This window comes from Aptenodytes patagonicus, chromosome 5 (assembly GCF_965638725.1).
Source record: "Aptenodytes patagonicus chromosome 5, bAptPat1.pri.cur, whole genome shotgun sequence".
In the NCBI taxonomy this organism is placed as follows: Eukaryota; Metazoa; Chordata; class Aves; order Sphenisciformes; family Spheniscidae; genus Aptenodytes; species Aptenodytes patagonicus.
In genome coordinates, this window is record NC_134953.1 from 77,028,696 (window position 1) to 77,044,452 (window position 15,757).

Genomic DNA, 15,757 nt, shown 5'->3' on the forward strand with positions numbered 1-15,757 from the left:
GTAGTTGTATCTCTCTTGTACGTCAAATTGTAGAGAAACTTGTGGGCAGAGTACTAGTCTTGACTCCAAACCTAAACGTGTGGCTTTAAGCATGTCTGAAATGATGCGTTATTTACCAGCGAACCACTGATTCCAATGGCAGCTCCTCACAAGACATGTCTGCGTATTTGCAGCATGGGTACGTATTTTTATGACTGGAGTCTGAATCTGATTTTCAAAGGATAATGTAAATTTATTGGAAGTATTGGGATTGTTATTAGGCCTTATTTAGAAAAAAAATTAAAAGGATAGTTTCCTTTGACGTTCAGTTTGGACCACGGCCTCTCTTATAAAATAGAAACCATCACATTTGTTTTCAACATATTATGGCAAAAAAAACCCCATTAAAGACTAAGTCATGATTTTGGTTTTCCGATGTTTTGCCAATTTTGTGGTAACTACAGAAAGGTTGAGCTATTTTTCTAACATGCTGCTGCTCTTGCCTCCAGCTTCTGAAGACTATGACCCCATAAACCTCCTGTCTATAGAGATAGCTAATGCTTTAATTGATCATTAGTAGACTTTCAAAATGAGTTTCCATCTGCCAAAAGATTAAGTGTCTTAGGGAATTGACTTGGAGCAGTTTGATGCATGGAGGATAAATGCAAGTGCCTTTAAAAAGCACTGCTAGACCACAAATCCTTGAAAAACTTGCTTCTAAAATACTTAAAAGGAAAAGTAGTAGAAAAGATTTTTCCTGTTTTGTTTTTTCTCAAATTAGGCTTTTTTTACATATCAGTGAGAGTTCATTAGCTCATTTTCAAAATCAAAGAGCAAAACCTCATGAAAATGTTGAATTTAACCTTAGAACAAACCATGCAAATTTTGGCGGCTTTAATTTGCAATGTAAATGTTTTGTTAAATGAATTTATTCCAACTTTAAAATTTAAACACATGCTTTGGGCCAAAAAAATGATGCAAACTTTTCTACTAGCTGTACTTGAGAATACTGAGGAAAAACATCTCCATGTTTTACCAAAATTTTTCACAATTACAGGGTTTGCTTCTCCCTTTGAACTTGCCTTTTAGCTTGCTTGGGGTGATTTTTACAGGTTTTCATGTTGCTTTCTCTCTGCCATTTTTGTACAAGCCACTTTTGGGAAAACTTCTACCATTGCGATAACACTTACAGTTGTTACTACAGAAATAATGGCTTCTTTCTTAGGTATCTGAAAAATCAGTGCTATTTAACTCCCGTTAAAAACGGTTCTAGCTGGTAAGACTACTGTTCTGGCTGCATTGGGGCTGTCAACGTTGTTGTAGCAGAGAATACAGGAACGGCAGCTGTCCTACAGCAGTGCCGAAAGATGGGTGTGATTTGTGTTGCGTCAGTTAGCCATCACACTTAGCTGTAGTTACGGCTTCCTCGTTAGTGTTTGTCTTGTGACCCCAAAATGGGCAACTGCAGTGATTTTTAGACTCTCCTAGTCATCCTTTAATGCCTTCTAGAGTACCTGCTTTTAGGACCGCTTACAGTTGCAGTAGCCGGGACGGCATGGTGGCTGGCATGGAAATGGCGGTAAAAAGATGTAGATGGATGTTCCAAATTGACATTTTTTTTTTTCCAAATGCCTGTCTACTCCTCCTCTCTTATTCACCACTCAGGTTAGGGGAAAACGGGTCTAAACGCACAGTTTTATGTATAATCACTAGTGGTTGTAGGCTCAACACCTAATTGATGGGGGCGCTAATTATAGTGAGTGGAAAGCAAAGGATGCCACTTTTGCAAATAACACTGGGAAGATTAATCTTACCTGCGTATGAAAGGTTGCTTTCGGTTTGCCTTGTCAGGCAAAGTGGAAAATACCGGTATTGTCAGTGGCATATCGATTTATGACAGGATGCCGGACCTGGTTTAATATAGGCTGACTAAAAAGCAGGATTTTTTTTTTTTTTGAACTTTATTTGCCACATGTTCATGGGAGAGCATCCATTTAGAGAAATGAATATGCCTAATGTTATTCTATCAAACACTGCAATGTTTGAAGAAATCATTAAAAAAAAAAAGAGGGAAAATAAGATCTTGACTTCCAATTTAATAATAATGGAATATGAAGGCCAGATTGTAACTGTAGAAGTTCATTTCAAATTTAAATATTTAGCATTTTCAGTAGTCTGCGAATACAAGAAAATTTATTACATTAAGATGGAATTTAGATTTTTGACATGAAGCTGGTATTTTCATAGTGTGAAAAATATCAAGCTGACATTATACTGTCTCATTTGATGACTTCCAAATGTCAGAGTGCAGTAACTTATTCACGGGGACCTCAATGTCTTGTGATAGTGTCAATTTAAAAGACATTTACATCGACTTTTTTATTTAAACATGTAAAATGGAATATGCAAAGCGGGTGAGGAGACGGGGGGAAAGACCAGGGGCAAGAAAGTTCTTAGTAATAGAATGAGGCACTTAGAAGGCTTCGGTGGAAATTGGCCTTAAGACAGCTGCATGGACTACTACCTGGCGGTATGTGTGACAGCTCCCGTCTTCTTTCCCTTCACGTTATCTCCCTCATTCCCAGCTCGGCACTCTCACGTTTCTTGTTATTTCAACAGAATTTAGGGGATGGAAAAATAGCATGATATACTTTCCTGGAAAAGTAAACCACCCGTCCCTTGCTTTTAAAAGTGATTTTGTAATAACGGAAAATACGGAACATTTCTTTTGAGATGATTATACCTGGGAGTTGATGATACCATTGGCTGTGGAAGACCTCAGTCAGATGGCTGCTAACAGGACTATGGAGCCACAGTAGTTGAATACAAGAAGCATAAATTTATATTCTAGTAAAACTTTCTGTCTGAGTGTGTGTGCCTGCGCTTCAGTTGATTGTCTTACACCCTGAGAGCGGTCAGGTTGTTCCTTTCTGCGGGTCAGAGATGGTCAGGCGAAGTTGTACGCCCAGGAACAGGGAAGCGGGCAGAGCGGGCCGCGCCGGGTGCCGCCGCTGCAGAGGGCGGCCATTTTGTTCGGCGCCGGGGGGGAAGAGAGGCTTCCGCCACCGCCTCTGGTGCGGCTCGCTGCCTCGGAGGCTGCCGCGCTGCTCGTCACCGCGCCTGCCTGAACCGAGGGGCAGAGCCGGGCGAGGCCGTCGCAGGGCTGGGAGGGCCCCGCCAGCAGCCGCTGCCTCACTGAGGCGCGGGCCGGGGTGGCGGCGGCGCGCCCCTGCCGGCGGCGGGGCCCCGGCCCCGCCGCCGGCAGGGGGCGCCGCCGCCACCCCGGCCCGCGCCTTCAGCCGCCGCCATGTCGGAGCTGGCGCTGGAGGAGCTCTCGGCTCTCGCCGCCATCTACTGCGAGCCGGACGCCTGCGAGGTGCTGGCGGTCTCAGGTGAAGGCGGCCGCGCTCCTCTGCCCGAGAGCCGCGGGTCGCTCCGTTCGGCGGGGTCTCGCCGCGCCGCCCAAGCCAGACCCGGCGCGGCGGCGGCGCCGCCGCCGCTTCAGCCGGGCGTCCTTCCGCTGCCCCGTACCGGCGGCCGAGCCCTGCCCCGGCCGCGCTACCCTCGGCCCGGCCCCGAGAGGAGGCGCTCCGGGGCCGCTGACGGGGGGGGGGGTGGCTCTGCCCAGCGGGGCAGCACCGGGCGGCAGCGGCTTAATCGCTCGCTATTAGCGGCAGCGCCAAAGCTGGGTGCCTTCCCGCCTGTCCCTGGCCTGCCGTGTGTCTTTGCTGCCGGCCTCTTTGTAGGGGACAAATCCTAGCGGGTCCTACTCGTTTGTAATTAGCGACCTTCTTAATTCCAGCTGTTTGCAGCGCGCGCAGAAACTTCCAGTAGGCAAAGGGCGGCGGTGGGAATGGGCTGGCTGCTGTTTAGGTAAATAAGCAGTCGTGTCTCATACGTGTAACAAGACCAGGTATTTATCCTGTAATATTTAATAGAGGTGCAGCTGTTGCCATGCATGAGAAGCCTTGGGTCATCTCTCTTTTTCTGGGGGTAAGGTAATAATCTGGGCCTTATGATGTGCCGAATGTTCTCCAGATTCAGCAATACGTGTACAGCTGTAGGTGTTACAGGGTACTAAGGCTAATTTTCATGTTTGCTGTGGGTGGGAAGGTGAGAAGATTTGTAGTGCTTGCTCCCATCAGCTGCTGGACGCTGTAGGCTAGGAACGCAGTAACCGTAGACACCTTTACTCCACGTTTTCTGCACCAGCCATGGTGGCCGTTGATCAGAACATAATTTTAAGAGATGACTTTTATCAGTCTGTGCCGTCACAGTGCTGTGAAGATGCCCCTTCAGCAAGGGAGAATAAATCTCAGTAGTTCCAGTGTACAACAGCAGTTACTATCAGGCTTAAAGAAAGTGTCAGGTGGGATATGCAAGTGTTGCATGTCTGTTCAGATCCAGAGCATAAGTAAATTTTGCTTAGCGCCTACCACAGGTGTGACAATTCTCCTATACATTTGTTGGAGCTATGCATATACACACACACACACGCACAGACAATATGCATATATTCAGTATCGCTTACTGTTCCCTGGTGTCCTGGGAGCTATTGCAGCATGCTGCCCAGCTCCCCAGCAGAGCGACGGACAGCAAGCAGCTTTCTGCTGGTTGGACTGCCGTAAAGTCCCGGAGAATGCTGTTAAAAATGGATCCAGTGGCCTGCTGTCAGATTTTGTCTGTGTGTGTATTCAGCCCAAAAGAACTGGGATTGATAAGGAAACGCTTTTTTACTGTGAGGGTGGCCGAGCACTGGCACAGGTTGGTCAGAGAGGCTGTGGAGTCTCCATCCTTGGAGATACTCAGAAGCCATCTGGACGTTGCCCTGGGCAGCCTGCTGTGGGTGGCCCTGCTTGAGCGGGGAGGTTGGACAAAGTGACCTCCAGAGGTCCCCGCCACCCTCAACCATTCTGAGATTCTGTGAAAGTAACTTCATGCTGCATTGGTGTGAAATTAAATGTGGCTGCTCTTGAGTGACTTGCTTTAACTAAAAAGTTGCTAAGAAACTCATTGAATAAACCTCAAACTTTTATTTGAAAATAGTTGTTGAGATAGATTTGCACAGAACAGCAAGTGGTTATTTGAAAAGAGGACTTTGGGTGTAGACAGCCTCAGAGGGATGAAGGCATAGTGTCTGCATGGAGCACAATTAACTGGGCAGGTTAAAAATAAAAGCAGAATTGTTTTGTGTCTAGATCTGCATGACCCGCCTCTTGCTCCAGCATAGGCAGGTAATTCTGCCATTTTATTTGTTTGATTGGTATTTAGAGTTGTATTTTTAAAATACAATTCATGAAATGTTTTGACTGAGTTTTATTTTCTTGAAGTCAAAAAGTTCAGGAATGTTATTTCAGGCATAGTTTGAAAATGCAGTATCTAGGCTTAACAGATGTTTATTTTAAAAAATGTGAACGTATCTGAACATTGCATATGCACGTCTGTTCTTCCAAATCTGTTAGAGAAATATACGCACATCCTTCTCTGTGCTTCATATACAGAAAAATGATTTTGTGCTTATAAGTTACCGGGATGTAAAAGGCTCAGAAACCTTCCTGGAGCATAACGTGAAGTGCCGCAAGTGCGCAACGGGAAGAGGCTGTTATATTTATATTGATGTTATGTGACCTTGCAGGGCCTTTAGCCAGGCTGTGTTCGTGATATGTTAGGATCGTGCATATCTGGTTGATTTCCATCGTTTTCTGCTGGAATTGAAAAGATTATTTGCAGCAATGATTATTGGTGGTTTTCTTACTTTGGGAATTTACTTCTCTTTTACGTTGGAGCTACAGACTCCTTTAGTTTGTATACAATTAACTTTTGCTGTATTCATTAGCTTACGTTTGCTTTATCTCTTCAAACCATATAAATCTTCACCGTTGACAAACGGTGCACAGAAGTAACTTCCAGTAAGACACTTATGTTATGCTATCTCTAGTACATTAAGAGTAACTTGCGTGTAGGTCCACAGGATCAAAAAGGAGGCCATTGGGGATTTATGGTTTTGAGGAATGTAAGAAAATGCTTTTGCAGGTCTCTTGGTATGCTAAAAACTTTGGCTTTCTGGAATTTAACAATGAAGTATTCAGAATGTAAAATATGTTTTTATCAAACCCGATGTATTGATGAATTTAAATAAACTAATACAGCATATCTTTTTTACCTTACATATCTATCTACAAAGATTAGCGTTACAGATAGAAATCCATAATTTACTTGTTAATCTGTTCTCTTCTGGTTTGCTCACCAACCTTGCTATAAAAATATATTTATATATTCTAGGCTTGTACGTTAGTAGGTGCCATTTTCTGAATTTAAAAATAGACTGCATGTGTTGCATAAAATGCCTTTGGGCAGGAGAGGAGGGGGATATCTGTCTGGTTGACATGGAACGTAAGAAAAAATCTGAAGTATGCTAGAGCTAAATGTACTGATAAGCATGCAGCTATTGGGGAAAATGAGTTAAAATATATTGTTTAGTCTTATTAGCACACTAAATGCCAGCAGAACGGTCATACCCAACCTTTTGTTTCAGAAATAATCACCATTTTGCTGTGAAGACAACTCAGACCTTGTAGCGTGTGCAAACAAAGGAAATACTTCTTCAGAGCCTTGTTACGCAGGGCGACGGTGGTTTGCTCTTTGTTCTGCCAGCCGTCTGCAGCGCTGGTGCAGAAAATGGACGCTGGAATGTTTAAATAAACTTTAGATGCTGTAGCCCCATAAATGTTTTGAACCGATTCTTCTTTTTAAAAGTAAGTCTGAAGCAGATGTAAATGAGCACAGCTGGGCTTTTCGCCATGGCTCAGGGTGACACACCTTGGGATGCGAGGCTGTGCTGCTTCCTTCGGATTAGTTCATCATCACAGGGAAAGGTGTGAGATTGTTGCAGGCTTAAGAACATGATCACTGCAGCAGGAGGCCCTTGCCGAAGGAGCAAGGTTGGCCTGTCTGTTTATACCTCAGTTACTTCTGGGTTGGTGAGATCTGTTATGACAAGCTAGTGGAAAAATCCTAGGAGGATTATCAGAAAGGTAACATGTTTTTCTGTCAGTGTAATTAAGCTGGCAATAGAGTAGTATTCTTCAACTCACTTATAGGCTGTGCATTTTAAAATTTCTTGGGAACATCGTTTAAAATAAAGTGATTCACGGGCACAAATATAATAATGTTAATACCGTTCAGCCAAATGCAGCTTGCTTTCAGCTGGCCCCGTACCTGGCGGGGCTGCCCTGTGTAATGGGCGGCTGGAAGGAGGTGGGTCGGCAGGCGCTGTCTGTGTGCGGTGCGATGCTCAGGTGTGTGCGGAGACCCTCCATGGGGGCCAAGAGGGTGCTGGGGGGCCCAGGAGGTGCAGTGCAGGCTTTTCTTCTTGTGTGGGTGGTTGTGTGTACCGAGTCTAGCATAATGGCAGAGGAGCTGTCGTTGCTGGTGCCTGGTAAGAAACGTTTGTCAGGGCGGCAGAAGACAGAGATTGGAATGGGAAAGCTTGAGGTCCTCCTGCGTAGCTACTGCCTGTGAGTGAGGGCCACATGCTACCAGATGGACACTGTGGAGACTGGAGTCTCTTCCAAGGCTGGTGCGTTTCTGAGGAATAAACTTGCCTTAAAAATAGTCTGGAACCTTTCATAGGACCTTAGAAGACTGGAGACCAACTCTTGTTGGCAGGGAACGAGGCTTTGACACATAGTGCCTGTAGGTGTGGGCACGGTTGGGTGTAATTTCATTTAATTCACTGGATTTGCATCTGCTACTTTCAGCACCGGATTTGACTCTGTTTTGGTAGCGATGGTTTGTAGATGTTTGGAGACTTCTTTATAGTAATGCTGGAGTTTGATTATTGGGTTTGGAGGGTTTGCTTATTTTATTTTGGGACTGCTCTGACATAGAGAGTTTTTCCGTATGACCCAGGAAGGAGGTTTGGAAACAAGCCCTTGGCTAAACTCTAAAGTGCTTCTGTCTGTCCAAATCACTTTTAGGTTCTTTCACTTATTTAGTAGGGTTCAAATATAAAATCAGAGAGAGCACTGAGGTTGGTTAGCGGCGTCAGCAATACCAATCAACCATAATTCAACTGACTGTCATGTAAAGGAAGGTAAGATAAGGTAGGGGGAGAAGGCGGCAAGTCACTTCAAAAGAGCTCCTCTGAAACTCGGCTCCGCTCTAATATGCCTTTCAAATCTGGCTTCTCCTGTCCTCATAGACTGAATCAACCTGACATTTTAGCAATTTTTTAAAGAAAAGGGGTGAAGTGTTTAGAATGCATCAAAGAGGTGAAGCAGAGAACATCTGAAGAAGATCATCTTTTATCTGATACCCTCTTTCTTCATGGCAGAGGAGCAAAAGTAGGTTAGGTCTTTGTCCCCGCTTTTCACTTTATGAAGTTTTGTATTGTTTTTCTGTGAAACACGTTTTAGTCAAGAGGGTTTTATTGTAGGACTTACTGTACATAACTTTCATATTCAGCATCTTTGATTATGTGATTTATCAGGAGGATGTGGTCTTTTGTCCTTCCTGCTACATACTGTATGTATCCTTTTCACTCTGAAAAGAATTCTATTCTAAAGTAGACCAACAACAGGTTTTGAGTAGATAAGCAGATATATGCACATGCATTTATATAAGTATATGCATATATATATGTATGTATGTATGTAGTATCTAGGGTCAGATGTACAACAGAGATGTTTTCATTATGTCAATCCAACTGTTGTAAACGTAGAGAAGTTGGCAGAAAAGAATTAAGCATATTTTCTCTGAAAGTTGTAGGGGACAAAGAATCTGACTTTTTCTCTTTCCAAGTCTCTCTTTAATGTGGAACTGCTTTTGAATGGTTGTCTTAAAAAATACTCGGTACAAGTCTGTTTGCCTTGCGCTGGTATTGGTGTTAGAAGTCTTACAGATTTCTCTAGGAGCAAAGTTAGGGCAGTGCTGAGTCCATCCAGAAAAGTCTCTATTTTCGGTGGTCCTTGCTGCTGCTGTTGAGCTGTAGAAGCTGATTTACGTGTTTCTAAGAGAGACAATTCTTTATTACTGGCTTGTCTAGACTTTGAAAGAGCCAAAAGGTGTGAATGCTTTTTAGAATGTGTTAATAACTTTCCTTCTAGCATGGTATGAAGTGTTTCATTTCAGGATTCCCTGCAAGTGTAGCTTGAGCCATTGGTTGCAACCCCCCACCCTGCAAAAGAACCCACACCCCTTATTTTATATAGAATGGCAGTCATTTGAGTTGAACTGTTAAAGAAGATAACGTGAATTAATAATATATATGTATTTCAACTTCAAGCAAACTATTAACGTTTATTTTTTGATACTTTCCAGAGACGCATGGAATCACATTTAGAATTCAAATCAGTGTGAAAGAACTGCTGGATACAGATGTACTTTTAAAGCTGTTATTTCATTTACCAGTCAATTACCCATCAACTCTACCAGATATTTCTGTTAACTCAGACCAGCTTACAAGGGCCCAATGTATGGACGTGAAAGATAAATTACTTGAACAAGCAAAGAAGCATCTTTCTGAACCCATGGTACACGATCTGATTCTTTGGATACAGCAGCATCTTAAATATGTCATTAAGCAATCAGCAACAGTTTGCAATGAAAAAACTACTTTGTCAAAAGGAACAAGTGCAGAGGATGGTATCTGGATGCTCCTTTTGCATTTAGATCACATGAGAGCAAAGGCAAAATACGTCAAAACTGTGGAAAAATGGGCTTCGGATCTAAGGCTGACTGGAAGACTGATGTTCATGGGCAAGATAATATTGATTCTTCTTCAGGGTGACAGGAGCAACATTAAGGTGCAGGAACAATGAATGTTGACTAGTTCTATCGATTTACCACTGAAACCTATGTGTCTGAATATTTCGTGTGTGTTTTTCTAAGATTAACAATTTTGGAAGCAGATTGATCATTAGGAGAGTAGGAAGGCCCAACAGCTTTATTCTGTATTTAAGAAAACAAAGGTATTCTATGAGAAAGAAACCAGTGGTATGTGTAGACCTGTGGCCTGTATTACTTTGCTTCCCACTGTAATTATATCCCTGTATTCCCTGTGTTTCCTGACTGTGTAATACGCCTAGGTTCAGTCTCCTGTATTTCCCAAATGCCCCAGAAAACAGAAAATTTGTGATGAGAAGTTAGTAACAGACATATTTCTAGCTCATTGCTCACTGTCGCTTTCCTTGGCTTAGGCCACATGGTGCTCCTAGCGCCCGCCTGGGCTTTGAACTTCTTGTCTGTACTTGCGAACTCCCGCTGCATTAGGCAGGTTTTTGTGGTGATACTGGAGGAGAATGTTCTAGCTTTCCAAACTCACGTTCTCTAGATCACTTAAGACTCTGCTTAACTTCAAGCTGATTAATAGAAAGAGTCATGCATTTTTGGGGATGGGCACTTTCGAATTTTGATTGCTATGTTCTGAAAAAATTCTGTATGTTTCGTATAGATTTTTGCATTTTACTGAACTTCAGAGATACTAGATGACATTTAATATTTTGTTCTTTTTTGTCATTTAGGAGTACTTGATTCTTCAGAAAACTTCTAAGGTAGATGTGGACTCAAGCGGAAAGAAATGCAAAGAGAAAATGATTAGCGTACTGTGTGAGACAAAAGTACAGTCACAGCATAAAAGGTATAATTTAGTACTGTTGTGGATAGAAAAGTAACAGAATCGATAATTACATTCTGACAAATCCAGGCATATTCATGAGTTTCCCTTTTACAATGTAGGTTTCAGACGTTTGAAGTCAAAGAATATTCAACGCTGGATGAGCTACAAAAGGAATTTGAAACTGCAGGACTTATAACTCTTTTCTCTGAGTTTGTGCCTCCTCTCTTAAAGTAAGACTAAAAGAAAACACTGGACTCTTTGACCAAAGCGGTATTGACTGCAGATGCTGATGGAAGATAAAAGGACTAATTTGGCAAACAACGTTAAAGCTTTTCTGCAAAAAATGCCAGAAGTAGCTGTCCTCTTGCAAGAAAGAGAAGGCAATTCATAGATTAAGAATGGATAATTTTTTGACATTTATGTATTGATAACTTTTTCCAAGGAATGTGGAGTTAATTGTGGTAATTGCATGGCAAGCATGAGAGATTGGGAAGAAATCATGTTAAAATAATAGTCTTCTAGGTAGACTGTGTTTTGCAATCCCTGTTTTTCAATGTTTTGGGTTTTATCTCTCATGGTAGTGGTTTTTCATAATGGCCTGCTAGAAAGCATGATTAATTTTGCTTTGAAAGCTTATGTGAAGGTATTTGTGTAAAAAGCATAGCAAACACAGATTTGAATATGTGAGGACGGCATGTATTTAATATCCCTTAGGTGTTCATCTGCTAACTTTTCCTTCTCCATTTATTTGACTATAAATGCTAGACTGTTAATTTAAAGAAAAAGTTCACGTCACTTTGGGCCTGAAAAAACTTAGAAGTGTCCTTTTGAATGTTAGTTTTTACTCTAAAGTGTATAAAAACACCCAAGTGGAGAATGTAAATTGATTACAAAGCTAAGGTAGAGCCAGTTGTAATATTTTCTTTGATAGTTTACAGATTCCTTTTTGCACTTTATCTGGTTTTACTGTCTGTGCATCTTTGGATATCTTGATTCAATTAAACTGTCAGAGCACTACATATACAGACTTCAGTCTTCTGTCTCTCAAGACTTCTGTCAAGTCTTCTGTCATTTTAGAAGCTGGTAAGTTATAACTCCCTATTAAAATTTCCCTACCTTTAGCATTGCTTTTTTGAGTGGTCTGTGGCCTTGGCCAGCATTGCTTTTTTGAGTGGTCTGTGGCCTTGGCCAGCTTACTAACTTTTTTTGTCACTAGTCTGTGTTTTACTTCAGTATAATGTTACAAATTATATACATCATTTTTACAAATTCAGTTGTGCAAGTTCTGTTTGCCTAGGGAGAATTGGATACTTATTTCTTGTAATTATGAATGTCCTTTGGTTTCTATTTCACCTGATAACTATGCTCTAGCAAGACTAGATAAGTTGTCCAGTAGTAAAAATTCTGAAGTCATGAGTTTCTCGGTAACGAGCAATGCCATTTCAGTTGGTTTTAGCATGTAGCTAAACATGTGCTTTGCTGCCCTCTAAAACTCACTCCCAGCAGCCGAATGTCTCATGTATTCTTTGTTAACTGTGAATAGGTTTGATCAATTCAGTGTAAATTAAATTCTCTCCGTTGTACTGGGGGAAGACTGGTACAATTTGGTTAGTTCTCGTAGTGTGGTTTGGCAAATCATTACGTAAGACATTCTGATTTCCAGTGTCTTACTCAGACCATGAGATCATACCTCTTTCTTTATGTATACTAGAAAAGCAACTAAAGCAAACTACTAAGATTTTTAAATTTTACTATTTGAGATATCAAACGCACAGAGGATTGTAGACTATTTTGAGAGTTTCTGAAGTTTTGAAGGAGTTTGGTAATTTTCCTAATATGGAGTGTCCTCAAATACATATGTTGCATGTTATTTTATGCACCGAGGCTTATTTAACGAGACAGTAGCAAAAGCTCTTCTTAATGAGCCTTTCATGTGTAGCACATATAGTACTTCAGGCACAGTAGAAAACAGGCTGGGTTAAACAGGTTTTACAAACCTGTTCTGTATTATTTTGAAATGGCTTCCTGAGGGAAAGGAAATCTGATTTTCGACCATTTTAAGTGTATGCGGAGATGAATTTTTACTTTTGTAAAGAAGAATAAAACACAAGTATCTTTAAAATATTAAAATAACATGTATTTTAAATTACAGTTTTCAGAACTGAGCTATTCCCAGTTAAAATATCCGTGTTGAAAAATTGTCAGTGGAGTATAAAAAGATGCAGAGGCTCTCTCCTTATACTATGCGATAGATCTGACGAGTATCAAAACCAAGAAAAGGCCTGTGCATGTACAGCATAAGAAAACGTGATCAGTATCTCTCTGCAAATCTAAATGTTGTAAGGTTTTGCCATATGGATTTTATGTCCTCAGCCAGATCTTTACTTTAAAATGCTTCACTTTTCTGGAAAGAGAACAGTAAGGTACTTCAGCACAACCTGTATCACAATCTTAGCCGTTAGTGTGTAGCCGGGGCCTTATCCAACATGCATATAAATCAGTTATATATTCTTTCTGTTGATTTTGGGAATTGGGTTGAATAGCGTTCTTAATCACGTGATCTCAAATTGCATGTGACTGCAAAAATAATTGAGGCATACAGTCGTTGTGGTCATCTTCCGTGCAAGATTAGATACAGACTCTCCAACTTTTTCCTCCCTACTATAAAAGCTACTGTAATTAGCTGCATAAGAGAAGCCATTTGTAGGGCCAGTGGTTGCCAGTTGCGCTTGGATATAAACTCATGTATTTTCTTGAATGTTGTTGCCTGATGCCTTCTTGGTTAACTATTAGAGCCAGCATTCTGGAACAGCCAATTTTAAAAAGCAAAAAAGTTAAAGAACAAATGACAATTGGGTAAGTTGCAGCTCTCTTCTGATCTGCGCTAGTCTTCTTGCCAGATGAAGTTGTTGCAAGGAGCTAGATGATTTCTGTATTTCAGGAGTTGTAAAAAGCAGTTTATACGATGGATTTTTATCATAGTTGAATTTGTTACTCGCTAACTTACATTGGACAAATCAACAAGTGCGGTGTAGGAACGGACTCTGTTTTTTTTGCTTGGCTTGATGTGCTTCAGAAGAATTACAAATCGCATCAGCTTGATACTGTTCAGACAGCAGAGAACATGAAAACTGGTGTCAGTCTGATTCTGTCAAAGCGAATGCTTTTGCCTATCCATCAATCAGTCGCTTATTTTGAAGGGTAGGAGGATGTCTTGTGTTCAGACAAGTAAACAATATTTTTAGAGGTTGTTCTTTTGGAAGGATGTTGCAGCCGTCTGTTAACTGATGGCTTGTTTGCATTTATTGTAAAAAGAGATGGGCAAGCCTGTGAGCCCCTGGGGCACAAAAGTCATCGAAATGCATACTGTGGTGCATGTTCCGCCCTCCAAGGGAACTGAAGCAGACACAGAAGAGCAAAACGCAGGGAAACGAAGTCAAAACTCCTGAGAATCGTTACAGAATGCCTATCAGTGTCTAAAAAGCCAGTGAAGTGTATGTAGCTATCAGAGTCAGACAATTCAATTGCAAGGAAAAAGAAATCCACAAAGAAAAAAATGGTTTAACAAATAAGAAGCTAGCTTTCTTGTGGATATTGTATTATAAGTAGTTCTTCGAACAGCATGGTTAGTAAAGCCTCATTTCGTGTGGACTTTCTTGTTCTAAAAAAAATTGCACACATGAAGCCTTTCTTGCAGAAGAGACATTCATGATGGTGCCCTCCCAGGTGGGTTCCCCGATGCCCGATACTGATTGTGCTCTCTGCGTTAATCATTGAAGTATCAATAGCATTTTTCTCTGCTACCTGTTTGCATCAAAGTGGTAGGAACTTGGTTTCTCTCAGGCTGTTAACCTCTCATTTTAATTGAAATGAGTTGAATTTGAAAGTTCTGGAAGAATTGTGTAGTATAAATACACGCGCTTCCGTACGGACAGCCCAGTCGCATAACTGTAGTTTCCTTTGAAAATCAGGCTAAAATGAAAGCTGTTGCAATAGGAGCGACTACTTGAAGAAGCGAGTTTGTAGGACAAAACTGAGGTTTGATTGGTCTTTTTGAATCCCTTGGCTTATTAAGTGTGAAGAAAACAAAAAATGGATTAAGAAAGAAAGATACGTAGAAATAGGAGCAAAACCCCAAACCCAACATCAGCCCTGTTTGCACCGTTGTTTCCGCATGAATGCATCGCATCCAAAGCGCCCGTTCTCATCCTGAAGAGGCGTGCTCGGTCCGCAGAAGGGTGTGCGAAACCGCAGCTGAATGAATGCCTTGGGCGGGCACCCGCCACTCTCTGGAATCATAGAATCATAGAATCATTAAGGTTGGAAGAGACCTCTAAGATCATTGAGTCCAACCATCGACCCAACACCACCATGCCCACTAAACCATGTCACTAAGCGCCTCATCTACACGTCTTTTAAATACTTCCAGGGATGGTGACTCCACCACTTCCCTGGGCAGCCTGTTCCAATGTTTAACCACTCTTTCAGTAAAGACATTTTTCCTCCCATCCAATCTAAACCTCCCCTGGCGCAACTTGAGGCCATTTCCTCTCGTCCTATCGCTTGTTACTTGGGAGAAGAGACCGACCCCCACCTCGCTACAACCTCCTTTCAGGGAGTTGTAGAGAGCGATGAGGTCTCCCCTCAGCCTCCTTTTCTCCAGGCTGAACAACCCCAGTTCCCTCAGCCGCTCCTCATCAGACTTGTTCTCCAGACCCTTCACCAGCCTCGTTGCCCTTCTCTGGACACGCAGAGAGAAGAGGCGGCACTGGCTGTGTCGGGCAGGTTTGCTGGCGAACAGCACGCGTTCACTTTTTCTGCTCCTTTCATATGATTCACGAGTGTTGTATGTCTGCGTTTTCTGTGGTACGAGAAGAAGGCTGGTCTGGTTGTCTGAGGAGCACTTCTCTCTCGTTGCCCTTTGTGCAGCAAGCGTAAATTGAAGTAACCAAAAGGGCAACATGAGATCCAGATAATTTTTGCTATTACATGTAACATCAGGTCTTGCTATATAATTATGCTACTACTGTGGCAGAGTAGTGATGTCTGTGGAAACAAGGACATTAGAGCGCTAACAAGTTAAATTACTCAGTTCTGCAAGAAATCAATCTTTCTACAGTTTTGTTTTTTAGAATCGTTACTGACCGCCGTTGTGACCAA

The 15,757-nt window shown here is 41.9% G+C and overlaps 1 protein-coding gene across 1 annotated transcript; it reads left to right on the top strand.

Moving 5' to 3' along the window:
• Nucleotides 1-3,263: 3,263 nt before the first annotated feature.
• Nucleotides 3,264-11,616, top strand: RWDD3 (RWD domain containing 3). Its single transcript, XM_076337794.1, has 4 exons — nucleotides 3,264-3,371; nucleotides 9,301-9,785; nucleotides 10,503-10,618; nucleotides 10,717-11,616. The coding sequence occupies exons 1-4, from the start codon at nucleotides 3,287-3,289 to the stop codon at nucleotides 10,829-10,831; spliced, it is 801 nt and encodes a 266-aa protein (XP_076193909.1). The 5' UTR covers nucleotides 3,264-3,286; the 3' UTR covers nucleotides 10,832-11,616.
• Nucleotides 11,617-15,757: the final 4,141 nt, after the last annotated feature.

Bases quoted from the DNA above. Each gene is read 5' to 3' on its own strand.
- RWDD3 (XM_076337794.1), top strand. From the start codon at position 3,287: ATGTCGGAGCTGGCGCTGGAGGAGCTCTCGGCTCTCGCCGCCATCTAC. The intron at 3,372-9,300 runs GTGAAGGCGGCC...GATACTTTCCAG, and splicing joins CGAGGTGCTGGCGGTCTCAG to AGACGCATGGAATCACATTT. The intron at 10,619-10,716 runs GTATAATTTAGT...TTTACAATGTAG, and splicing joins GTACAGTCACAGCATAAAAG to GTTTCAGACGTTTGAAGTCA.